General features: G+C 42.8%; 1 protein-coding gene across 3 annotated transcripts in view; it reads left to right on the top strand.

Moving 5' to 3' along the window:
• SNTB1 (syntrophin beta 1) overlaps positions 1 to 26,769 on the top strand; it is a 157,846-nt gene extending 131,077 nt beyond the window's left edge. Inside the window, exons 4-7 of one of the 3 annotated variants that reach the window (XR_006177031.2) lie at positions 2,693 to 2,832; positions 15,317 to 15,513; positions 18,592 to 18,657; positions 23,668 to 23,805. Coding sequence is in view for 2 of the 3 variants with exons in the window: in XM_024108237.3 (XP_023964005.1) it covers positions 2,693 to 2,832; positions 15,317 to 15,513; positions 18,785 to 18,975; positions 23,668 to 23,760 (621 nt within the window). In the remaining variant the exon portion in view is untranslated. Of the gene's footprint in view, positions 1 to 2,692; positions 2,833 to 15,316; positions 15,514 to 18,591; positions 18,658 to 18,784; positions 18,976 to 23,667 lie in introns of all 3 variants that reach the window. The other 2 variants (XM_024108237.3, XM_024108238.3) reach the window with 2 other exon arrangements.

Here is a 26,769-nt window from a genome sequence, read left to right as displayed (position 1 = left end):
TATTGTAACGCTAGTAGATTTAATTATGTAACCTAGTACAATAAAACATGGTTCTTTAATCGGGCTATAGAGATGTTCCCAAGTTCCAAAATTTGGTTTCAGCTCTGGACTTTTCTACCATTCGAGTGGTTTGGTTTCAGATGTTTCAATTCATATCCATCATATACAAACTGTAGAACCACATCTGAATTTCCTCTCATTTTGAGGTGTTTCGGATCAATGTTCTGGTTCAAGCCCATACCTGGTTCTGATTCTGTTAGTTTAAACTGATGCTTGTGAAAATGTTTTGAAGCCAGGACTGCACAAATAGAGAGAGAACAGTCATCAGGGGACACAGAACTCATTGGCTGCTGAAGTAAAACTCAAAACCTTCTCCAAAATCACAGATCACTACCACTTGGGCTAAAGGAGAATTTCCATTAGCAATAGTAATATTGGTTCTTTTTAGTGGCGCTTTGTGGGAGTGGGAGCCACAAGGGACAACAATTAGTAACACCAGATCAGACACCATCAAGGAGAAGTACACATACATGACCCTACATTACAAGCTGTGAATTTCAGGGGGAGATCTTTTAAGACATGTAGCTGTGTTTTGAAGAGAATTGGCAACAGGTAGCTACGCCATAATTGTCCTTGCTGTTGGCAGCAGAAAAGAGGGAAAATATTAAGTGGAAAGTTGGAGCATGACATCTTTTTAGGAAGGAAGGAGATGGATTTAGTGCCATTTTTGGGTGGGTAATAGTTGAGGCTACATTTTAGTTACAGGTATTTTTAGTAAAAGTTATGGACAGGTCACAGGCACTAAACAAAATTTCATGGCCCGTGACCTGTCTAGGACTTCTACTATATACCCCTGACTAAATCTTGGGGGGAGGGGCAGCCCGGGGGCACCGCAGGTGCTCAGGTGGGAGCACCGCAGGTGCTGCAGGAGGGTAGAGGGGGCCTGGGGCGTACAGCCCAGGACCCTCCCTGGTGCTGGGAGAGTGGGGGAGCATGCAGCAGCGTGCAGCCCAGGACCCCCCATGGTGCTGGCGGGGGGAGGGGAGGAGTTGGCACACCCGGCAGGCTCCCTGCCTGGCGCCACGTCTCCCTGGGAGTGACAACATCCCCCTCGCTCAGCTCCTAGGCAGAGGCATGGCTAGGCAGCTCTGCACGCTGCCTTCATTGAGTGAGGGGGATGTTGCTGCTTCCGGGGAGCCCCTGAGGTAAGAGCCACCCAGAGCCCGCCTCACCCTATCCCGTAACCCAACCCCCTCCCACCCCCAAACTCCTGCTGCAGCGGGGGGCACGGTGGCTGGTGCAACTCGTGCAGGGGCTGCCTGAGCTGCCCCCAGGCCAGGCGCACCGGCTGCCTGCTGCAGAGGTGACAAACTTGCAGCCTTAGTAATAGTCACTCTTTTTGTCCAGTTTGAACATAACATGAAATCAAATTCACTGTTTGTGAGAGATCTTTTTCTCAATGTAAAACCAAAACATGTTTTTGTTCATGTTGCTTCAGGGAGAATGATAGATATGTAGGGCTAGAAGGGACTTTTAAGAGGTCATCTAGTCCTGACCCCTGCACTGAGGCAGGATGAAGTAAACCTAGACCAGGGGTAGGCAACCTATGGCACACGTGCCAAAGGCGGCACGCGAGCTGATTTTCAGTGGCACTCATGCTGCCCGGGTCCTGGCCACTGGTCTGGGGGGCTCTGCATTTTAATTTAATTTTAAATGAAGCTTCTTAAACATTTTAAAAACCTAATTTACTTTACATACAACAATAGTTTAGTTATATATTATAGACTTATAGAAAGAGACCTTCTAAAAATGTTAGAAGGCGAAACCTGGCACGCGAATTAAATCAGAGTGAATAAATGAAGACTCGGCACACCACTTCTGAAAGGTTGCCGACCCCTGACCCAGACCATCCATGACAGGTGTTTGTCTAACCTGTTCTTAAAAACCTCCAATGACGCTGATTCTGCAGCCTCCTTAGGTAACCCATTCCAGTGGCGCAGAATTCTCCCAGGAGTATAATCTGAGAAGTAACATACTAGTACAATGAGTGCATGGCAGTAAGTAAAACACCAGAGGTGAAATTCTAGCTCCATTGAAGTCAATGGATTTTTTGCCATTGATTTCAACAGAGCCATGATTTCTGCCCAGTGATAAGTTGAGTGCAGGATCATGCCAACAATCATTAATCATAGAAATTAGAAAGAGATCATCAGGTTTTCCCTCTCCCCCACCACCCCATGTCACTATTTTAGAGTTGTTTCTCACAGGATACTTTGTATTCATTCTAGTTGCCTATTCAAGGACAACAGACCTCCTGGATTCTTAAAGATCAAATATAAATAACAGAGCCAGCTCTGTCTACGTTTTCCTCTGCTTATTTCACATATGTAACAGCCCATAGTGAGCAAAGGATACAGCAGGTTTGGAAGTTTTAGTACTAATGACAATGACAGATGTTCATCGATCTCCTTATGCTTTAATCCATTTTTGCTGCTTCTAGTCATAAATTTAGGATATTATTCAGGAGGCAGAATCGTTCCAGAGACCTGTAGTAGTAAAACTTGTTTCTTCATTAATCTTTTCAGCCCGAATCCTACTTGCTCACATTGGCAGGCTCTGTAGTTGCAGGCTGCTAGCCTGTCCCTCTTCTTTTCCTCACTCATTGTTTCATTGAAACTGTGTTCTGTTCCAGGTGCCAGGAGAGAATGAGAAGCACTGGAAGCCAGCACTGGTTGTACTGACCGAGAAAGACCTTTTAATATATGACAGCATGCCACGAATGAAAGAAGCTTGGTTCAGCCCTCTCCATACTTACCCTCTGCTAGCCACCAGGTAGCTTTATATTTTATTGCAGGCACTCTAGTAGTTATTAGGAGTGGATGAACCTGGTAAGAAAAGAGATTGTCACATACATCACGCTTGAAATGTCAGGTTTTTAGAACCAAACTTTTTGTTGAGGTCTTGAAATACTCAGTTTATGTGTCCTCCTCTGCCCCACTTCCAAATTCTGTCCAAGACTGGAATTTCCAAAATATCACAAGAAAGATTATTCCCACAATACTGTGGGCCAAGATTTGAAACAGAAATTCTGGAAATCTCATGACAGAGCCTGTTCCCATGAGATTTCCAATCAAATTTGCAGACCCAAGGGCTTGAAATAAGCATCTGCACTTCTGAATGCTTATCCATGCTAAACCTACCAGGAAGTCAATGTAGTCCATTACTACTCAGGGTTGGAACTATGACACCCAGTAATGTTTCCACAGCTGAGCTTTTTGGAAGCTCACCTATCACCAGGAGTCATGCACATTTTTGGAATGTTTTACTTCCAGCATTGTTTGCGTTCCTGTTCTAAGTGGCTTATTTACAGCTTTTCCTAATTCAGCGAACTCTTTGTTCTCATTATCTAATCTATCTTTCTATCTAAGGTATGTCTAGGGTTCCCATCACCATAGTATTTCAACACCAGATACCATACCGGTCCATCTCTAGTAATGCCCAAGCTCTATCCAAAAGAGATGGATAGATACTGAAATTCTTTAACTGGTGTAGTGTGTTGAAGTGCCAAAATGCTCCCCATAGCTACTAAAGTCAAACAAATGAATAAAACTGATTGGATGACATGCTTAAATATTGATTTAACAAAATGCTTGTATATGGCCATTACTGAGAAAGACATACTGGGCAAGACTTTTCTATGGTGACTAGTGATTTTGGGTGCACAATGTGAGGCAGTTTAACAGGACCTGATTTTCTGAAACTGCTGAGCATCCGTCCTCTGAAAATCAAGCCCCTTTGATATGTGTCAAGTTGAGTCACCCAAAATCACTAATTTTTTGTCCCATGAATATGTACATCAAGATAATCCATTGGAATGTATTGAAATGTTTCCAGACTCACCTGTTCGAGTGAAAATGCTTTGCAAATAATGCTGTAGTACCATTTTCCATTCTTTTTTAATAATGAATCAAGGAACTCACCTGACCGATCAAAAATAATGTGAGTCAGATGTGTTTTGCCCAGAGAAACTGACGCTTAGACCCAGAGAGGCGTGTGGTCTCCTCACCATCCTCTGTGTGTCTGTGTCCATAACATGGAGAAAGAAAGCCAATGGAAAAACAAAGACACTTTCACCTCTGGCTGTAAAGGCGGCATGGGCTGGTATGGCGTCCCGGTAAAAAGTAGCTGCCAGTACCGGCCTGTACCGCTGATTTTAAAGTGCTGCTGCGGCAGCGTTTTAACGTCAGGCAGTGGGGGGCGCAAAAGGGGCAGTGATGACCTGGCAGGGTCACAGTTGGGGGGCGCAAAAGGGGCAGCGACGTTAAAGCGCAGCCGTGGCAGCGTCGGCGGCTGGGCGGGGGGTGGGGGGACCGCAAAAGAAGTAGCTGCCCCGGGGCCACGATTTAAAAGGGCCCGGGGCTCCAGCCGCCACTGCTGCTACCGCAATGCAGGCCAGGCAGTGCAGATGGGTTGACTGGGGGGATGCTGATCATAGCCCCGCCCCTTCCCCCTGAGGCCCCGCCCCTTCCGGGGGTAGGGGGTGGGGGGAGAGCTAGCCCTGTACCGATAAGAGCTCAATTTTACTTTCACCCCTGACTACAGCATATTTCTTAACCAAACTAGTGTCCTTCAAGTGATCTACAGTATATTTACTTTAGACAAAACTAAAGTGCAGTGCCACCCCAAAAATATTTTCACTCATGGGCATCATATGAGAAATCATTGCCACGCAAGCGGGTAGAGCACAGGAAGTGCACACATCATACCATCATGTTTTTCCTATAGAGTCCAGTTAAAGTATTTTCCAATTGTGTGATGGACAACTTCTTCTCTCATGGATCTGACTCCCAATAGACCCCAGAGAGAAATACCGGCTAGGGTTAGTATAGTGCAGTTAAATCCTGAGCTGACACCGTCAGACATACAGCTGTCAGACACATTGACTTCATTTTTATTTACCAGCATGTGTGCAGGATCCTGCACTATGGAGAGATCTGCCCACATTTGTTCCTTCCACTGAGAGTCATCTATGGCTTTTGACACTAATTCTAATCATATTTGTCTGCTAGAACAGTCTCGGGGCTTGAGAAGGAGTTGCTGCTCTCATTTCCCTGGTCTGACTCCGAGTCAGATGATTTCTCAGTGCCATTTCATTCAGTGGGACTGGTGCCAAGTAGCCACAAGTGGTATCACTCGCGGCAAGCTCACTAGTTCCTTTTACCTCTCACTCGTTTGGTTTACTCAACTGAGTTTTGTTGCCTAATGATCTAAGATTTTGTTGTTGAATAATTCAATGAAAAATAAATCAAAAGTTTATCAAAAGGCCAAGGATACTAGGAGTTATTTCACCCCAAAGTATCTAGACTCTTGGGAATTTTCAAACATAATCAAAGAGAAGTAACTTATTCATTCCTGTTCACACAGTGTTGGTATAAAGTAAGGTGATCACACTGTGCTTTACAACACGCTGACAAGCTTACAGTGTGCCTCTAGCAAACCCAATAAGAGGACAACGGCTCACATTCAAGAATCCCTATTTAAACCTAGGTAGGATGTTGCAGCAGAAGGGTGTGTCAGAACTGCAGGACTTGCTGACATTCTGTCACCAGGCTCTGATACCGTGTATACTCCGCGACATTGCAGCAGCAGGTGGTAGTGCATCCCAAGGCTGTAACATTGTATCAGGGTAGCTGGGCCAATGCCAGGATGATTTATCATCTCGTCCCATTGCAATATCCTTCTGTGCTGAGGAAGTAGCAGAATGTTGTGATCCGGTGGGGGCTGAGTCCTGGAAGGGGCAAATGCTAACCCGAGGAAGCTTTAAATGGGGGCGGGAGAGGAAATTAATCTGTGCCCATGTTCCTTGATAGAACTTTCGGAAAACATAAACAATGGGGGATAAAGGCGCTTGCATTAAGTGAAATAACACTAATAATGACTTGTGCCCCAGATGGGTTTTAAAAAACTGAAGCAATACAAGACACGTACTGGATAGAGAGTCTCTCTCTCTCTCTCTCCTTTGTCTGGGGGATACATATTGTACCAGCATGTAGGTATTACTGTAGCACGTTGTGCAGGATAAACAGAATGAGAAATCCTTGTCCCGGGATCAGAGACTGGAGACACGGTTGTATAAGTATTGCTGCTTTGCGACGTTATGTGCTGTGAGTTGTTACACAGACCACATTGTTCAGCTAAATCAAGAGAGGCAGCCAGAGCAGTCCCCCTAGCTAGGGAGTAAGATTAACCACAGGCGTGTGGAGGCATGTTGGCAGGACAGCGAAGGGACACATTCGCTGCTGCTGCCCATGCCATGCCTGCTCAGGGAATAAAAGGAGCATGTTAGTCTCCTGGACCCTCAAATCAGTACCTCACACACAACACTGATTTCACCCCTAAAGACAGATTAAATGCCAAGATGGTATTTGCCATATTTCTTTAGTACTTCCCCACCCATCTCTTATTTTTCTTCTAACCTTCAGGCTTTTGAGGGAGAAGTTGGCCTTTTTTGCACCCTCTTTGGCCCCAAAACAAACAAACTAAAGCTCTTCAGTGGCCACATCCATCCCCTAGTGAAGTCGACGGGAATCTTTCCACTGATTTAAGTGGGGAGTTGGATTGGACCCTAAACCAGTGGTTCTTAAAGTTTTGTACTGGTGACCCCTTTCACATAGCAAGCCTCTGAGTGCGACCCTCCTTATAAATTAAAAAACACTTTTTTATATATTTAACACCATTATAAATGCTGAAGGCAAAGCGGGACTTGGGGTGGAAGCTGACAGCTCGAGACCCCCCATGTAATAACCTCGTGACCCTCTGAGGGGGTCCCGACCCCCAGTTTGAGAACCCATGCCCTAAATGCTTGAACAGTAAGTGCACTTGGAATAATGTTTTAAGCCTTTTTTAAACAACTTGGACTGGGTAAAATTTTCAAATGAACCGAAGTCCCATTTTCAGTATTGACTTAGGCCCATAGGAGCTTTGGTTCCAAACACTTTCACTGAGACTTAGGGCTTGTCAGCGTGAACTATTAGACTGCAGCAAGTTGAGGTGTGAATCTACCCTGCCCTAGTCTGCTGTGGTTAACTGTTTATGTGCACTCTACTGACACATGTTAACAGTTCATTAACACACTTTGAGCTAGTGCCACTTCAAAGAGGACTAGATACGGCTACTGTAAGGAGCCAAGGGGTCACTAGTACAAAAGTTTGAGAGCCACTGCATTAAGGAATGTTAGCAGGATGCATGCAGACCACAGAGGGCTAGTGTGGGGTAGATTCCCACCCCACCTTGCTGTGGTCAAAGTAGACAAACCATTAGGCTCCAAGGGCCCAGATCTTCAAAGGTATTTAGGCATCTACATCCCGCTTATATTAATGGGAGAGGTAGCCTGCATGCCTCTTGCTACGTCTACACTATGGCCTATGTCGGTATAACTTATGTCACTCAAGGGTGTGGATAAACCACTCCCCTGAGCGACATCAGTTACACCAACGTAAGTGCTGGTGTGTACAGCTTCTCCGGCCTACATAGCTACCACTGCTCGCAGGGGTGGTTTTATTATGCTGATGGAAGAGCTCTGTCCTGTCGACACAGAGCGTCTTCACCAGATGCACTGCAGCTGCACCGCTGTATGTGTAAACATGCACTAAGTCTCTATTGAAAATGGGATTTAGGGCCCTAAGTCACATGGGCACTTTGGAAAACATTAGCTCAGGTCTTTTAAAGAGTGTGTGTATGTGTTGTAATTCTATCCCTCTCCCCGTTTACATTGGATACAATATTGCCTGTCTGCCAGTGACAAATGAAAGTGACTCCTGACTGTGCTGGGACATAGGCTATGTCCACATTTACCGTGGGATCCACGCTGCTGCGATCGATGCACCAGGGTCAAATTAGTGGGTCTAATGAAGATCTGCTAAATCGATGGCAGAGTGCTCTTCGGTCGACTCTGGTACTCCCCCAGGAATGAGAGGAGTAAGTAAGTTGACGGGAGAGCATTTCCTGTCGACCTAGTCTGGTGTAGACACCACAGTAAATTAATCTAAGCTACGTCGACTCCAGCTACGTTATTCATGTAGCTGGAGTAGCGTAACTTAGGTCGACTTAACGTGGTGGTGTTGACACAGGGATAGTGGGGAATTCTCAGTACAGAAGCAGCAGCTTCTAGGCCAGTGGTCCCCAACTTTTTCCGTGGGGCAGGCACCAGACGACTACCTGCCGAGGACAGTGGCTGCCGGACAAGCAGCCGCCAAAATGCCGCCGTGAAGTGGCAATGTCAAGAGGCATCGCTGCCGAAATGCCGCCGAAATTCGTGAAGCAGCAACGTCAAGAGGCGTCGCCACCTAAATGCCGCCAAGAAGTAGCATCATCAAAATTCAGTGGCATTTCAGCGGTAGCGCTTCTTGATGTTGCCGCTTCTCTGTGGCATTTCGGTGGCTGCTTTTCCGGTGGCCAGTAGGTGGGCGCACGTGCATGCCCCGGTGGGCGCCATGGCACCTGTGGGCACTGCGTTGGGGACCCCTGTTTTAGGCTTATGAGAAACGTTTAGTACATAAACTCTATGTAAGCTGGTAGTAAGGAGGTGCAAATGGGTATTTAAAGAGGAATACCGGGACTGACATTCCTGATGAGACCATTGTAGTCCATCTTCAATATCCTGCCTACAGTAGTGTCCTATTTCTGATGTTTAAGAAAATGAACACTGGGAAAATCAATGATACAATGCACCTAGACACTTGTGCAATGACACATAATGAAACTGGGCAAAAAAATCCTTCAGAGCCCATGCGATTTCACTTTCTGAAGCCCGGAATGTGAGCCGATTATGCCTGGAAGCACACATTTTGCTGATCTGTTTGTGGGTAGGTGGGTTCTCACTGTTTGGACTTTCCTATGTCTTTTTGAACCAATTAATCCTGTCTACTACTAGCTGTGGTGTCTTTTTTTAAACATCCTGTTATTTTTGTATTTTGTTCAAAGCCCAGTGGGGCTCCTAATTTTTTGTTGTTGTTTTTTTTAAAGCCTGCAGTTTACTATTGATGTTGACTGCTACTTTCAGACATTTGTTAGTGATTAATTTGCCCACTGGCACATTCTCTAATACCCTTCTGTGCACTGACTGGTGCAATTTATAACTTTTCACCTGGAAAGTTTGCAGACAGCATGTTGTAATCTTGGCTGTTCCCATCTTTCAGCTTTTTTATGAGTCCTTGGGAAAACATTTTTGCTAAGCTAAAGCATATTTGAAATGTTGCTGAACACTGAAAAAGTTCAGTAACAGATACTATTATTGTACAGAGTCCTGGTCAATCTACCTTAGGCAATGAGCAGAGGAAGTTGGAGGTAGGATAAGGGGTACAGTATTTCTACTGCACTGTAGTAGCAGAATTTCAACCTGTCCTTGTTTGCTTGTCAGTTGGCCATCAGTAGGTTTACATGGATCTGTCTTTTTTTAATGTTTGATTTCCTCCCCCCACCCCCAATATTTCAACATATAAATGTTAGGCATCCATATAAGACCTAAAGATCAGTCTGTACTTCCAGCTTTGTGTGGAATATGGTTCATATATAATAGAGATAAGTTTAAATGATACACTGGGAGGCGCTGTACTCTAGGACTACAAGAGGCAATTGGGAGTTAAGGCTCCTGCATTTTGGTGCTGAGTCTGAGACATTTTTGCCATAATATGTGTCTTTCAGTGTGCTCTCATTTGTCCAACAAGGATAACAATACTTACCCACATCACAGGAGTGTGTGCAGCTTAAAAAATTCAATGTTAAATGTGTGTAAAGTGCTGTAGAAGTTAAAAAAACAACAACCAGCCTACAGTAAAACTGCATCATATATCATAGTAGACATGAAAAAAATGCTAAGTCCCGAATTCTGATGTAATGTTGAACATCTACACAGTATGATGCCAAAAAGCTAATGCAAAGCTACATCCTGTGGCCGAAATAGTGTTAACTCGGTTAATAGTTAATGCCTTTGTCTGGAAACATTCTTGATGCTTCAGAACACAAATCAACAAATAGCTTCTGTTGTTAATTAATGTCAAAGCAAAGCTTAGATATTTGATAATCACAATTACTGTGTCAAGTATCAGAGGCGTAGCCAGGTTAGTCCGGATCTGTAAAAAGCGACAGAGAGTCCTGTGGCACCTTATAGACTAACAGATTATTGGAGCATAAGCTTTCGTGGGTGAATACCCACTTCATCAGACACATGCAAAAAGCTTATGCTCCAATACTTCTGTTAGTCTATAAGGTGCCACAGGACTCTTTGTCACAATTACTATGTGTTATGTTTAATTTATCTAGGTATTTCTAACATTCCCCTCGCTATTATCTGAGCAGCAAGCTGTTGTGAGTACTCCCCAGGTCCACAAACACTATTTCTGCAACATGACTAGAAAAACATTCAACCAACCCCAAAGGTGGAGGACACTTTCAAACTTGTATTGCTTTCTCCCTTTAGGAGGGTCTGAAAGTTTAGTACGGTCTTATCTTGAGTCTTCCAGTGAGGTTACATTAGGGACAAAGCTAGGATGAGTAACTGAGCCGGGAGGGACAGATTTCCAAAGGGCATAGCTGTTCAAGAGCAGGTCTCATGGGGGAAGTCAGACTGGGGAGTATCCTGTGTAGAAAAGGAGTAATGTTTTCAAAGCTTTCTGCTCCACTGAGCTGCTTGATGACTGCACTTGATGAAGAACTTACATCGATGCCTACTGACATAAATCTAAGCTGAGCCGTTGAATACCTGCTTTGAAAATTCTCCCCAGGGTGTCAATGAGAATTTCACTGTCATTTGTGAAGATTTTTCTGTGCTGCAACACATGCCTGGGATTCTTTTCATATCATTAAAGTAAAATGCAGACCACAGAGTCCCACCCAGCACCAACACCTTGGTTTGTACTCCTCATCTCATGATACTGTGCATACGTAAAGCATTGAAAAATGGAGAAGGTAGACAGACTAAAAATAGAAGAGGGAGCAATCAGATAAACTGAAAAACTAATCTGTGTTTACAGCTCTCTACGGAATGTAAAGAGGGGCATTTTACAGTAATTATCTATTCCTAATACACCCCATATCAACTTAATCCTGAGCAGACTGGTTTACAGTTACCAACATTCGTATGCCCTCTGGTGGCTGCTCTGAGTTGTGGTGAAAAAGCTCTAGAAGCTCTCAGGTTTCAGAAAGAAGAACAGGAGTACTTGTGGCACCTTAGAGACTAATTAGAGATTCAGGTTTCAGAGTGGTAGCTGTGTTAGTCTGTATCAGCAAAAATAAGGAAGAGTCCTTGTGGCACCTTAGAGACTAACAAATTTATTTGGGCATAAGCTTTCGTGGGCTAAAATTCACTTCAACTGATGCATGTTATTTTTGCTAGAAGCTCTCAGTGCTTCTTAGACATATACTGTATCTCAGGGGTTCTCAACCTTATTTTTTCTGAGACCCCCCAACATGCTATAAAAACTCCCTGGCCCACCTGAGCCACAGTAACTGTTTTTCTGCATATTAAAGCCAAGGCCAGCATTAAGGGGTAGCAAGCAGGGCAGTTGCCCAGGCCCCACGCCACAGGACCCCCCCTCAAAGCTACATTGCTTAGGCTTTGACTCCCATGCAGCGGGGCTTTGGCTTTCTGCCCTGGGCCCCAGCGAGTCTAATGCTGCCCTGCTTGGCAGACCCCCTGAAACCTGCTTGTGGCTCCCCAGGGGGGCCTTGGACCCTTGGTTGAGAACCACTGTGTGGATCTCATACCTTGGAAAGTCTGTCCTTCTGCTGATTGCATTGGCTGAAAGTTGAAAGTTATACTAATGACCAGCTTCCAGTCTATCTCTGGAGTTCTTTGTACAGTGTCCACCATTGAATAACCTTCAGGTGACCTCTTTTTAATATGAATAGCGAAAGATGCATGCTAGTAAATATTCTGAGGTTCTGTAATGTTATTAGGACTGTTGGCAAGCTCTCAAAGTGGTTTTGGATATCTCCTCAAACCAAAAACTTATTTTTGTGTCAATCAGCCAATTTGAGCAGCTAAACATGCTCTTTGGTTTAGCAAAAAGAACTGGTTTAGCTTGCTTTCTTCAATGGCTGTCGGGTTTTTCAGTAGCCTGATGTTTCCAATATTTCATATAAACAGCAATAGTATTGGCCAAAAGGAGACTAGGGAGTCCTTTGTCTCAGACTTAAAGACCCAAGTAATGATATCCCATAATATTAACTCCCTGCTCAATACCTGTCTAGTTCATGTCTCACTGCAGGACTTTGCAAAGCCTGATCTCTAACTGGATGTACAATTGATGCCATGATGAGTAGAATTTTAAATAATGTACCTGAAATTCTAGTATTCAGAGTAAGTCAGAAGATAGTGGTGTGGATGAGAAAGCAGGGAATAAATACAGTTAATACTGGATGTGACGTTATGGTACTATGTAGGTCCAACACGCTGCTCGTGTCGTCAATATACTGTAGAACCAGTAATGTTAGTCCTGCTGTATTATTGATGTTATCAATAACATATGATGCCATTTTCCTGTAGAAGTGAACTAGTTTTAGGCACTTACTATCTCGGAGTATGTGGTTTCCAAATTGAATGGCACAGTGTGTGACAAGTGCTGGGAAGTACTTATTAGAGCAGTTAATGAACTCTGTCCACAGCAGAAAGGATGTGACAGAGAACTTCGAAATAGTTTCCTAGTGTTCAGTTTCTCATGGGAAATAATGTTAAGTCTGTACTCTGTGACTTACTGTTTTATAATAACAGTTTGATATTGTAAAACACCCTCTATCTATGACTCTCAAACCCCCTTACTAAAAATGGCTTGTCATTGGGGCAGTGTGAAAGTGATTATTATACCCATTGTGCGGATTGGGGAACTGAGGCCCAGGCATGCTGTATCCAGTGTTGTTGTGAAGAGCTCTGTGTAAGCTTGTCTCTCTCACCAACAGAAGTTGGTCCCACTAAAGATATTACCTCACCCATGTTGTCACCCAGGCATGCTGTCATTTGCCCAAGGAAGTTAGAAGCAGAGCCAGGAATATACCCAGGAGTACTGACTCCCAGTCCTCCGCGCTGATAGTCAAGGGCCAGATGGCCCTTGCAGAGTTTTCACCATATTGTCCCACTGGGCGTGGGGAAGAGAGCCCCGCAGAACAAACAGGGGACTCAGGAGGCCTCCACTCAAGCTCTGATTCTGCCTCTTCCTCCATCGAGTCGCATGGCTGCAAGGGAGGTGTGCTAGCAGCTGTCCTCAGGATCCCCCGCAAAAGATGGGAGGGTGCCAAAGCTGGAAGGGGGCTGTGGAAGTTAATGTCTCAAGCCAGGCCTACCTTGCAGGATGAAAGTGGGGTACTGTGATGACATACAGCTCTGTGGAAGAGGCACATTTCCCCAGCCACATGGTCAGAGGCAGATCTGCACACAGTAACCTGGCCCTGCTTTAATTTCTCATGGTTTGTCTTGTTTTGTCTTTTTTTTTAAATCAAGGAAATTGATCAGAAGCTACGAATGTGTGGAAAGTTTCCATCAAGTCAAAGATGGACAAACCTAGAAAACTTTATATCCCAGCAGCAAAGAAATCGCACTTAGGGAGGAGTGGGCCAGATCTTCAGCTAGTATAAATTGGCCTACCTCCATTATTTATACCAACTGAGGATTCGGCCCATTATGTCTTTCAAAAATCTCCCTGCTCTAGGCATAATGTCTTTGCCTTTGTGATTTTATCTATTCAGATGAGCTTTTGTGTACAGTACTCTCCAAGGTACAGTGTTTCAGAATGGAGGCATCTGATTCTCAAATGCCAAACTCCTGTTGCTTTACTTCCTTTTTATTTTATAATACACTTTCTTCATTAAACAGTACCGTTCTGTGATGTCAGGCACAAGGAAACTTTCTTTAAGGTGTGCAAAAGAAATTGTTAGTTAGGAATTAATAGTTAAATTTAGGGATTATCTTACATTGCAAATATTGGAGCAGTGGCCTTTTGTTATATATTGTCTCTGTGTACAACATTGATCGTTTACATATGGTGAGATTAAAAAAAAAGACACATTTATAGTCCTGTTTTCTTGTGGTTTCACTTTCTCAGTCTCTCCAAGATTTAGTGTTTAACCTTTAAATGGTGAAATGTTTCTCTGCATTCATCATTACAATTGAATTGTTGCAATGTCCTTGAATTACTTCTCTAACTTCCTGCAGGCCCCTTAAAATATGGATCATTTCAAGGATAAAAGAGATATTTGGATGTACATTTTATCTTAAAATGACTTTTTCTAAAATGTAGCTTCTGGGCTAGGTGAACAAACCTTTCTTTGCCACTCAGCTGGTCATACTGGAGTCAAAGTAGTTTCAATTTTTCTTTATGTTCCACAAAATATAAGAGAAAAGTTCAAGGTTACAGTTAGCTGGTGCATTTGAAATTATCTGTGCTTTAGTTGTTTAAGGAAAAATATATACAAAATGGTACTTGGTGTCTGCCCTTAGATATTTTATAGGAGCCTATTACCTTGTTAGCTAACATCATTTATTGTGAAGGTAGGCTGCAGATTTGTAGGTTTTATCAGAAATACATTTTGCCACTGGAAAGAAGAGGTTTCTCTCTATATAATGTTATCTGAATTAGCACTCATATCTCTGAAGCAAAGCATACAGTTTAGGGCTTAAGGCCAGAGTCAGGTGCATAATTGTGTAGCTAATTTTTACGCACAATTGCCACAATCCCTGATGCAAATTGAATGTTTTGTACACCCAGATGAATATTTAGACACCTTGTCATCCGTTTAGACATCCTGTTGCTCCTTTGTATGTGCAGTTGCTTTAATTGTGAGGCAGATTTGGTGCTCGGTGCCCTGTGCTTCCAATGTTTTGAAAATCAGGCTCAGCAAGTATCATTCCTAGCCCAAATGAGAGAGAACTAGGATCATATATAACCCCAGTCCCAAGATTTTGGGGCTGCTTGGTTGTGTTGTGTCCAGTTCCTGGAAGATGTGTCCACATCACAAAAGCCACCCCCACTAGCACTATTTGCCACTCTTGTTGGCAGCTTCAACGGGGACGTCAAGCTCTGAGTGGGCTTGGAAACTGAGTCACACTCTCTCCCATATGCAGGTCAGTGTTAAGGCCTCTTGCCCTGCTTCTGCCCATTCTGTACCTGTTGTGTGGCTAAACAGAAGCCTTCAGTCTGCAAGGCTGTTACTCTCGAACCTTTCACCAGCACTAAATTCACTCCATTGCGTAGAGCGGTGCAACGTGAAAGTCTGAGCAGCGCCAAGCAATGCAAACATTTTATTTTGTTTTTAAATCCAATTTCAGGTTGGTCCATTCAGGTCCAGGTAAAGGATCCCCACAATCTGGGGTGGATTTATCTTTTGCAACACGCACTGGTACAAGGCAAGGGATTGAAACCCATCTCTTCAGGACAGAGACTAGCCGAGACCTCTCACTGTGGACAAGGAACATAGTGCAGGGCTGCCACAATTCAGCTGAGCTCATCACGGAAATCACAACCTGTGAGTAACACTTGGAAGTTCTTCTTTATGTTGAGTCACTTTGGCATTTGTCCTTAGGCTGTTTCTCAGTGCGAGAATCAAAATGCTGGATCTGTGATCATTAGTCCGGGATCAATGCTTGGAGAAGTTTATTGGTCTCTCCAAGTTATTTCCACTGAAGCTGATTGAAACTTCAGAATGTAGACAAAATGTTTCTATGAAAAGTTCATTGCTGCTTTTGCAGCCAGCTCTTAACTTCTATAGTAACTGTGGCAAATTGTGTGTTTTCAGGCCCCTTGTCGTGTCATTCTGACTTCCATTTTGCTCTTTTCTTCCTCATTCTGATACGAGTCTAGCAGCCAATAATGCATGAAGTGCTAGAGTCAGAGATGGGGACCTCAAACCTTTGGGAAGTGATTGTCATGATGAGAAAGGAGGGGCTCCTGCTATGCTTGTATTTCAAAGGCCTCAGCTCTGTGACCCCTGGAAAGAACATCCTCCTGGAGTAAGAGGAGACATCGGGGGGAGGGAGTAAAGGTTACTGGTGATCTGGTTGGGGGACCTGTCTGCAAAGAAGAGTAGGTAAGGTCAGAGCCATACAGGTCCAAAATTCACAAATAGATATAGGCCATTTACCCACCTTGACCTGCGTTTTTTTTAAATAAAAAATGGGGGCCAGTCTAATAACAATGGGTGCAAACCACCTCCCCCTTTCAGACAATCTACCTTCCTTCTAAGATGCAGTCAAGATTGAGTGACTGAGCACGGCAGTCTCTCTTCTTAGGGCTTGTCTACATGGGGAAAATGGCATAGCTATTCTGGATTATCTCCCTGTCTGGATGCTCTCATTCTGGAATAAGTGTGTCCACAAGTGGAGTTATTCCAGAATAGCAATAGGGCTTCAAATTCACACTGCACCTTATTTCAGATTAACTTCCCCATGTGGACAAGCCCATATTTTGGCCTACTGATCTCGAATGCCTGGCTGAGCCCCCTTCACCCTGCCGCTCCTATTTGTTGGTTTGCCTTCTTACTTGTTCAAAGGGGTGCAGTTCTTGCTGTTCAAGACCCATCCCCAAAACCTGTAAAATCCTTGTTTTGTGAGCTCTTTGCCACCCATTCTTTTCTTTCATCAATGCTGTTAAAATTGGGTGCTCCATCAATTCTACCTGAAGGTCTAAGTCTCATCTGGCACTCAGTCCCCGAGCTAACGTAAAGGTTAAGTCAGCCATGCTGCAGAATTCCTGCCGCAATAGATGCTGGTTACAATTATCAGGGGCTTTTTTCAATTACCAGGAAACTAATTAGTACTCAAAAGAGTCTTCATCTTTGTTGAAATTCTTCAGTGATTCCCTTTGCAGCTTTTAACTTTTGATGCTCATTTTGTGCTTGAAAAGCGAGGCTGGCTCTTTGAATGTCTGTTTTGGAAGCAGGGGTGCTACCTGAATCTTAAGGTTAATGAGATTTTCTTTTGTACCTTGGCATTCAGAGATGCACACAAACATGAAGGGTGAGACAAATTAGGTCCAGGGGAATTACTTTTTTTTATTTACTCCCTATAACACCCAACAAATTAATTTAACTCTATATATTTGAATCCTGTTTGGGTGTTGTAAGGCAGAAAGAATTTCAGTAGTCTTTCACAGGCTGGAGGTGCAGAACAGGGAGTTGATTAATTTACTGATGGTCTATATCAAATGTGAAGTTTCTCCAGGTATCAGTCGGTTCTCAGAGTGCTGCTTTTCATAGTCCTTCTCCACAGCTCTTCAGGCCAGCCTTTAAAAATAACCCTTTTTAATGCTAAGTGGTGTAAACAACTGTTCTAATTTTAGGGCATGTCCGCACAGCTCTGATTTTGTGGCCAATGACAGGCAGTTATCTTAACTGCTTACAAGTAACACCGCTCAGTTTACATCATCCACTCAGCTGGCTTTCTTCCATCCACACCCAACGCTTATCTGCCTAGCTCCGTCCTGACAAGGACATTCATGTCAGTTGATCCACTGTGCCTCTGTAAGGAATAGTGTCCTGAGGAGGTGCCCATGAAGCCAGATCAGCTGCTCAGGGAGCAATGCATTTGGAAGTGTCCTAGTGCAGAGAGGGAGCCTCCTGGGAGAAAGGAGGATGAACCAAATTAGTTACTCAGACCAGGAGTAGCAAAAGCTTCCTAAAAGTGAGGGGACCGTCAGCGCCCAAACCAGACACAATTGGGGGTTCTGTCTGCACTGCATAAAACAAACATTTGAAACACTTATGGAGAGGATTGAAGAGAGAGCTTCAAATTAGAACATGTAGATATCTTTGAATAGTTAGGGACAAAGTATGGAGCAACTGATCTCATATTGGAGGTCAGGGGAAGGCATAGTATCCTTCAGGTCCATGAGGGGCTTATTTCCAGGTAGAACTTCAGGCAGATGAAGGTACAGACTGCACTATGCAGATGTCCACTCCTCTTGAGCAAGGAATCAATCATTCAGGTAAGTATATCTGTAAGCAGTCAATGAGTTGCATTGTGGAGGTAACTTGCCCTGCTGAGCACAGGAACAGCAGTAAACAGCACAGAAGGAACAACTGATTTCACCTGCTCTCTATCCCTGAGCAAGAGCAAAGGATGAGGAAGGGCTTTACATATGCCTAATGGAAATTCTGTTTGCCAACTGGAACCAGTTAACTTTCAATCAAAATTTGGAACAGAGCAAGGGCAACTCACCCTCTTGTAGAAATCACAGACCAGCAGAAACCAAGAGAATCCTGTGAAAGGACTCTAGTGAAACCTACTAGAATTTCCATGGGAGTTGGTACAGAATATGTGTGTATGTGTGTCTATTATGCATAACACACACACCACTATATATGTTCAAGGAAACTCAGTGAAAGCCAATGAAGATGGCTAAGGAATAGTGACTCTGAAATACAGAATAAAGCCACATAAAGTACTCTTTTCTCACCCTGACATTCAAATCCACACCGTCTAGTTCTTTAGCTACTCATCTCCAATCACCAATCTCATACCCACACTACTTTAACTCTATTTGTTTCAGAAAAGTGGCTTGAGTTTCTGTCTATAAAAGAATGTTGGTTTCTTTTTATTTTAAATAGAATTTGGAAGAGGTTTAAAGCAGGTCAAAATGTGGAAGTAGACAGAGTGACAGTTTCCTTTAAAAGGTATTTTCCTTGTTAATGTTGTAAGTAGAGTGGATAATAAGTCGCCATAGACGTGAATGGTATTTTACAAATACAAGCTTCTTAAGGGCAGAGGTCTCATAATCTAAATTTTGTTTTTCGTGTTCAGCTTGCACCTACAAAAACCAGGAGTGCCGTTTGACCATCCATTATGAACATGGATTCTCTCTCACAGTTGAACCACAAGATGGTGCCTTGTCCAAAACAATTGCACAGTGTCCCTATGAAAAACTAAAAATGTCTTCAGATGATGGCATTAGGATGCTTTATTTAGACTTCGGAGGCAAAGATGGAGAATTTGTAAGTACTGCATTTAGCTGTGGGAATGCAGGTTACCATTTGTGCATGCAACTATTTCAAGCAATTATTCTTTGCATGATTAGCATGACAGTGTGCTCAATGGAGCTGACTGTCCTTGAGTTCATGGTTTGGGGCAGGCACTTACAAACCTAGCTAACATAGATTAAATATACACGTAGAAACAATTCTTGGGTGCCATGATTTCTGGTAATCAAAACGTAAATTGTTCCATGCACTGTTGAACTCCTAAAATAACAATGACTGATATCTATTAAAATTTATAAGGAAATTTGCAAGGCCTTTTATCAAGATTACATGGGTATGATCGGTCCTTAGAAAGAGTCAATAAAATAAAAATGGGGTAGGGATAAAATGGTAAAACCATGCAAGGAAGGAAGAATGATTTCCTGTATTTAGGGACAAATTGAGTTCCATGGTGGTCAGACACTCCAGAGTTTTTGCATTTGTATGCATCAATCTGTAAACACTTATGAAAAATGCAAATACTTGTTAACCAAAGGACTGATTTTCAAACATGCTCGCACCCACAGTGACACTTAGGGCCAGATTTTCAAAAGAACTCAGCCACCAATCTGTTGTGCACTTTTGAAAACCTGGCCACTTCTTTTGGTGCACAAATGGGCTTTAAGCACTTCTGAAGATCTGCCACAATTGCGGGTGCTAAGATCTTTTGAAAATTCTGTCCTATGTGTCCAGTCCTGCAAAATGCTAAGTGCTTGCTACTCCCAGTTAAGTTACTGTACGTTGAAGGTACTCAGCACGTAATAGGATCAGGCCATAATGTTGCACTTTAATGCCATTGACCTGCAACAGTGGGAGAGAATGGCTTAGAAAGTCATTTTCTGTGGAACACACTGTTCCCATTATTTTAATGTAGAACAAAGAGTGGAAATAAATGGCCATTTAAAATATAGTACCACTATTCCTGGCTTTATGAAATCCTAACATCAGAAGCAAAGAACCATATCAGCATCAAGTGCAGAACAAAACATAGACTCGTTTCAAGGGTAGAGGCTGGGGGCTAGATCCACAAAAAGGACTTCGTCTCAGCACTGTAGCACCTAACCCTTAGCTACCCTTCTGCCTATGGAATCCACAACCCTGAGTTAGGTACCCAGGCTCTGTATGTAAGGCATGTGGAGAGTTAGGTGCCTAGGAATGGGATTCACAAAAGCCAGCAGGCTGAGCAGGGAGTCACCTCAGCAAGCCACCAGGAAATACTGGAGAGGGGTGGGACCTAAGCCTAAACCCCACCCCTTAAAAGGACTTAGGCAGGGTTCATGAACTCTCTTCTGACATTGGGAACCTAAGCCAGGTGAGCTCTTTCTCACAAAAAAACCCCAAGAGAACCCCCCCTGTATCCCCACCCCTGCCAGGAGCCCAGTTGTTAGAACAATCCCCAGGATGTGGAAGACCCAAGTTCCAATCCCTGTTCCATATACAAATTGGGACAGTTTCAACAGGAGAGACTGAGACAATCCTACCTCAAATATCCCATAGCCCAGTGGTTAGGGCACTCTGCTGAGAGCTGGGCAATCCAAGTTCATATTCTTTCTCCAAATCAGATAGAGGGAACAAATGATCCCAGGACTCCTGGGGGAGCAGCCTAACCACTGGGCTAAAGGTTTCATATAGCCAGCAGTATCCCCACCACCATTGCTTTGTATGGGGCTGATCAGTTAGTTAGCCTCTGAGCCTGCCTACTGGAGCACATCCCACAGTGAGTTAGTTGGGGGAAGACCTCATTTGAAGATCCTGAGGGGTCGTAGGCATGATCTAGGTGCCTGGGCATCAGGACTGAGGTGATTGTGTACGTGCCCAACGGCAAATATTTAAGGGCTTAGGAGATTTTATTGGTGGAAATGTAGGTGCCTAGAGAGTTTAGGCACCTACAGCATTAGGGAACAGCTAAGTGAGGGGTTTGAGGATCTAAATTTTGGACTTCAGCACCTAGAGTGGCAGTTAGGTGCCTAAATCCTTGTGTGGAGCTAGGCCGGTATTAATGGCAGGATTCTATAATGGACGAATTGACTGTCCTGCTATTGCCTACTACATAGTGATGACACCTTTCACTGTACTGTTCATGAGTTTCCATGTTTATTCTATGTAGAATGAGGTCTAACGTCGAAAACAGAACAGCAATAGTTGCTATAGTGCGATCAATGGGATACAAAACATTCCATCTGCTGTTGCAGGAAGTGAAGTGAAGAATCTATTTTCCTTCTGGAAACTGGCTTGACTAGCAGTTGTTGAGGCACTGGCCCTCCAGAACAGCCAGTTGCCATCTTTATTTACCCCGTTGGCTAGTTAAAAGATGGTGCATCCTGACTGGTCCATCTATAGCTGCTAGGATAACAATGACAACATGTACCGTGAACAAGTATTTCAGAGACCCAGCCTACTCATATTGAAGTTGAGAGTTCTCCTATTAGCATCAAAAAGAGTAAGAACAGACCCTTAATGGAAAGTGACATAGATCCATGTGACATTTAGAAATTATATTTTATATACACCTCTACCCCAATATAACGTGACCCGATATAACACAAATTTGGATATAACGTGGTAAAGCAGTGCTGGGGGGGGGGGGGAGGGGGAGGCAGCTGCACACTCCGGTGGATCAAAGGAAGTTCGATATAACGCGGAAAGATTTTTTGGCTCCTGAGAACAGTGTTATATCGGGGTAGAGGTATATAGTGAAATCCATTGTAGCCACCTACTTTTGGACCTGAAAAGGCAGCTGCCTAGAGCATGTTGGTGTTAGTATAAAACTGAAGTCAAATTGTACACTAAATATTTGGAAATTGTTCTTAAGACAGCTTGTCTACGACAGGCAGCTTCTTGTTTAATTTTCACTGAGATGCTGATACATCCTAATCTCTGAGCTAAATTATTCACTCGATCCCACCATTCTTATGGTTTCTAAACTCAGTTCAGAATTTTGTATTGCTCTATCGCTCAGAATAGGTTTTGTGTGCCCGCCTACATCAGGAAGTTCAGACAGAGGCATGGGGGAGACAGTTGAAATGTTCTGCAAATGTAGTCAGGTACTTCACTCAGAAAAGCCTGTAAACACCTTGCACCGTTTCTGCTGTTGCTCTGCTGTCAGGCTCAGACGCATACAGATTTTATTTTTTGCACTTGCAAAGCAGAACACATTAAACAAAAGAAAGTAGAATTAAGGCAATTATTCAAAAATAATTTCAGGCTATGTCGTCTTCTTAATGTTGAAAGGCGTTTTTGGATGGGCCGTGGGGAGTCAATTTTACTCAGTTCGCTAAAGTTATGCAAAAGTATGCCCTTTCCAACTGCTACCTCAAACAGAGTCTGGGAGGCCATGGGTCAGTGCATTAACCAATCTCAGACGGTGTTCTGATGAAGTGGGTTCTAGCCCACGAAAGCTTATGCCCAAATAAACTGGTTAGTCTCTAAGGTGCCACAATGACTCCTCATTGTTCTCTGAACACAGACTGACTGCTTGAATTGTTACAGCCTGCAAACCTCAGGCACTCAGCCTCTCTTTCACAATCCAAACTGTGCCCCCTAATCTTCACTTCTCCTGGGTGAGGCTCCCTTTAACAGCTGGAACTTGAACCTGTTGGAAAACTTCAGGGGTTAAACTACTTCCATCCTTTGAACAGAACTATTGGGATTCCCTGTGAGAGCTTTCTACTCGGCTTATCCAGAACTCCATATCCAGTTCTGGGAGGACACTTCATCCAGTTCCCTGGGATCCAAAAAACTCAGTTGGACTCCAGCATGTCACTCAGATTATTGTGTTAGATATGTAACAGCTCTTTGACTGTGCTGGCCTGGCCCAACAACTGGTGGCAACCACAATTCCAATTCATGTCACACACCACAAACCACGTCACACATCTTTCCTAACCCCTAACATCTATACTTCTTGCATGTAAAGACGAATTGCTTTGCAGATTGTGTAAGGCAAGCTTGTATGCAGTGTTGGGCCCAGGATATTAGAGAGAGAAGGTGGGTGAGGTAATACCTTTTATTGGACCAACTTCTGTTGGTGAGAGAGAGAGAAGATTTCAAACTTACAGACCTCTTCTTCAGGTGATTCCCAGAACCTGAAGAAGAACTCTGTGTAAGCTGGAAAACTTGTCTCTCTCTCTCTCCCCAACAGGAATTGGTCCAGTAAAAGATATTATCTCACCCATCTAGTCTCTCTAAAGCAAGCTTATCAGGTCAGGGTTTTTCTGTATACCTTATTTATTCTAAACATATCCACAATAGTTATTGTTTCCCTTATTTACTATAAATGTATTCACAATAGTTAGTAGTTTCAGCAACTACTTGTTCAGGCATGTCTTATCTTAAGTTGGGCCTGCTCGCATCAGCTAAGCCAGCCCTACAGGAACCTATAATGTTCAGTTTCTAGACCCATCAGAAAGCAAACTCTGCAGCTGTAGGATTTTTTGCACAGTGCCAGGGTCATTGATTACTCTTAATGACCCAAGTATTTGCAACAAGACAAGCTGTAGAAAAATAAGATGCAGCGTAATGGATATGATAAGTGCTGTTTCTTTTATCCGATTGCTTTAAAAATATTAGCAGGTAATAAATCAAGTAAATAATCTGCAAATGACTGCTAGTTTTATCAGTGCTTTGTGACCTGAACAACCACTAACTCCATCTCTTTTCTAATTTCAGCAACTGGACCTTCATTCTTGTCCAAAGCCAATTGTGTTCATCATTCATTCATTCCTTTCAGCTAAGATTACAAGACTTGGTTTGGTGGCGTAAGTTACATCTGTTTCCTAAAAGAAAAATGAAGCTGCCATGGTAATCTGAAGTACAATCAATAGAAGACACCTGTAGCTGCTAGCAATCTACAAAAGATTGGAGTTCAATGCAGGGACTTCAGCTCTGGTGATTCTCCAAGGCCCAGCCTTCATTTTGATCAGCTACAAAGGAGGCACACACAGAAAAAGACCAACAGATTTCAGACTCAGAATAGTCCTTTAAATCACTGTCAGTTGCAGGAGACAATAACATAACTCATTGTAAATAATGGCAAAAATGGAATTTTACAATGTTAATTTAAAGCCACATACTGTGCAGTGGAAATGAGTATTGTACTGTAGGTGTAGACATTTCGAAATCATAAATCGTGCCTATTTCAAAGTATTTGTTTATATAGAGTAAGTAAGGGCTAAGCGGATGCAAGACTGGGCACTTATCAGTTGTGATTCAGAATAAGGCTTGATTTTTTTCTCTTTTTTAATACTATATGAAGTGGCGGCTTTACGAAGATTTTTAAAAAAAATCAGTAAAATATGACTTTCATCCCAATTTATGTGCTATTTAAATGACTTGCTGTTCCATAAGGAGCCATGAGAGGCACCCGCTTTAATACCCCAGCGGGTAAGTTGTGTGTATGTGCATGTACTCTGGTGGGGTGCTCTAAAGCAGGGGTTCTCAACCTTTTTCTGTCTGACACCGTCCCCCCAACATGCTATAACAACTCCCCAGCCCACCTGTGCCCCCCAAACTGTTTTTCTCATATCCAGTAGATTAAAAGCCCGGGCCGGCATTAGGGCGTAGCAAACAGGTCAATTGCCTGGCGCCCCACGCCACAAGGGGTCCCATGAAGCGAAGTTGCTGGGGCTTCAGCTTTCTGCCCTGGGCTCCAATGAGTCTGATGCCAGCCCTGCTCTCTGGTTCATTTTGGCGTACCCCCACTTGAGAACCTCTGCTCTAAAGCAGCGAAGAGGTCCTTAGTGAACAGCCCAGCACCCAAATCAGAGCATTGAGGGGCATTTTCAAATGGTCCATATGTAATGAGCATATGTGCACATTCCTGTAGGGGGCACCAAAATAATTATAGGACTTTTGTGGTTAACAGGCTATTCAACAAGAGAGCACAAAGGGGCCTCTTCAAGTGTCCTTAACTTATGAGCACACAGGGTAAACTTTTTAAAAGAACTAACCTAACTTTAAGAGCCTAAGTCCCACTGAAGGTCAGGGGCACCTAGTTGCTTTTGAAAATTTTACCCGCAAGACAAGTTACAGTGCCTCACTTAAACATTGTGACCTAGTAGTATGTCCTGCTGCTAAATCAGTTAAATTGAAATAGATTTCATTAAGAAACATGTGTGGCTCTGAGTATCAGAGGGGTAGCCGTGTTAGTCTGAATCTGTAAAAAGCAACAGAGGGTCCTGTGGCACCTTTGAGACTAACAGAAGTACTGGGAGCATAAGCTTTCGTGGGTCAGAACCTCACTTCTTCAGATGCAAGAAGTGCATCTGAAGAAGTGAGGTTCTGACCCACGAAAGCTTATGCTCCCAGTACTTCTGTTAGTCTCAAAGGTGCCACAGGACCCTCTGTTGCTTTTTATGTGTGGCTCTGTAATAATTCATTTAAAAATGTATTTGAGATTCAAAAAGTGGCCTGAGAATTTAGTAGGAGTGGAATGATAAACTGGTGATCAAGTTGAATTTATATCACTCTTAAGCTGCAAACAGAACTAACTCTTTGAAATAGATATTCATAATATGTTGACACTAAAGCCACATTTTGAACGCCAGGCTCTTAGAAAGAAGCAGAAGTTCAGCTGTAGCATTACAACGATTTGTATTTCTTTTTAAACTTTACAAGTAAAGTAAGTTTTAATTTAAATGTCACTCAACTGGCAAAGAAAACAAATCACACATACTAAATAATAAAACAGTGATTCCATTGTAATTGTTTTTCAGTTGAGGTCTTGAGCACAGTAAATAAGTCAAATCTGTTTCCACATACATAAAGCTTTAATTTATGGTGGTTTTCATACATATGTTAATTAGTAATAGAAAAATACTCATTTTAAAGAGATGCTGGGCTGAATTCACAAACACTGTATTGTACTTGCAAAACGTTATATCCAAGAGGGTAATTTTTGAACAATACACAAATATAGTTATCTTCACAAAAATCCTGAAAGTGATTTGCCTATCTAGTAACTTTCATTTCTACCTTAATGGCACTTACAATAAGGAATTAAAACTTATTTTATACCTCCCCCCCAAAAATAAATGTTAAATAATTTGCCAGTATTTTCCATTCATGCAGTTATCTGTGGCAGATCTTTGATCTCTTCTGGTTTAGGTATGCATGATTTTAGGGTTACCTCTTTCAGGGAGGCTAGTATAGGGTTGGGCCTTTGATCATAGAATCTATTTCAGTAAAAGCCTATGCAAAATGTATCAAAAAGTAAATGCCAAGGTTTGTGAATTTAACAGAGGCGGCATCGCCCCTGAAACCTTCTAGATCACACAATGCAAAGTGTTTTTTCTTCAAGTACTAAATGTTTATGCATTTGGACCCCTGTTCCTATAGAAATTTCAGAGATTCAAGCTGCAGCTTGTGTACTGTGGATAAGAGTCAATACATATGTAACTTATACTGCACTATGTCCTTATTCCTTTAACACTTAGTCACTGGAATGTTATATAAACATGTATGTTCAATGTAAATAATCAGAATTCATATTAGTATCAATAATTAAATTACACAGTATGTAATCTAAGGTGCTCAGTTCTATATGAAGTATAAGTGAATAACTAAATAGTTTGCAAAGAAAGTTCATATTATATATTTATAGACAAATTAAAAATTATGGTAATTACAAATGTTATATCTTCATCATTTACAGATTTTGGAGTGATTCATATTTGGATGGGATTGACAAAATATGGGCCTACTCCACATTTATAAGAGTATAGTTTATATTTTAGAGGAAAAGAATATATTTAATAAAAGTCATTTATTCGA

The sequence above is a fragment of the Chrysemys picta genome, chromosome 2 (genome assembly GCF_011386835.1).
Source record: "Chrysemys picta bellii isolate R12L10 chromosome 2, ASM1138683v2, whole genome shotgun sequence".
Classification (NCBI taxonomy): Eukaryota; Metazoa; Chordata; order Testudines; family Emydidae; genus Chrysemys; species Chrysemys picta.
This window is presented reverse-complemented; position numbering and strand designations above follow the sequence as displayed.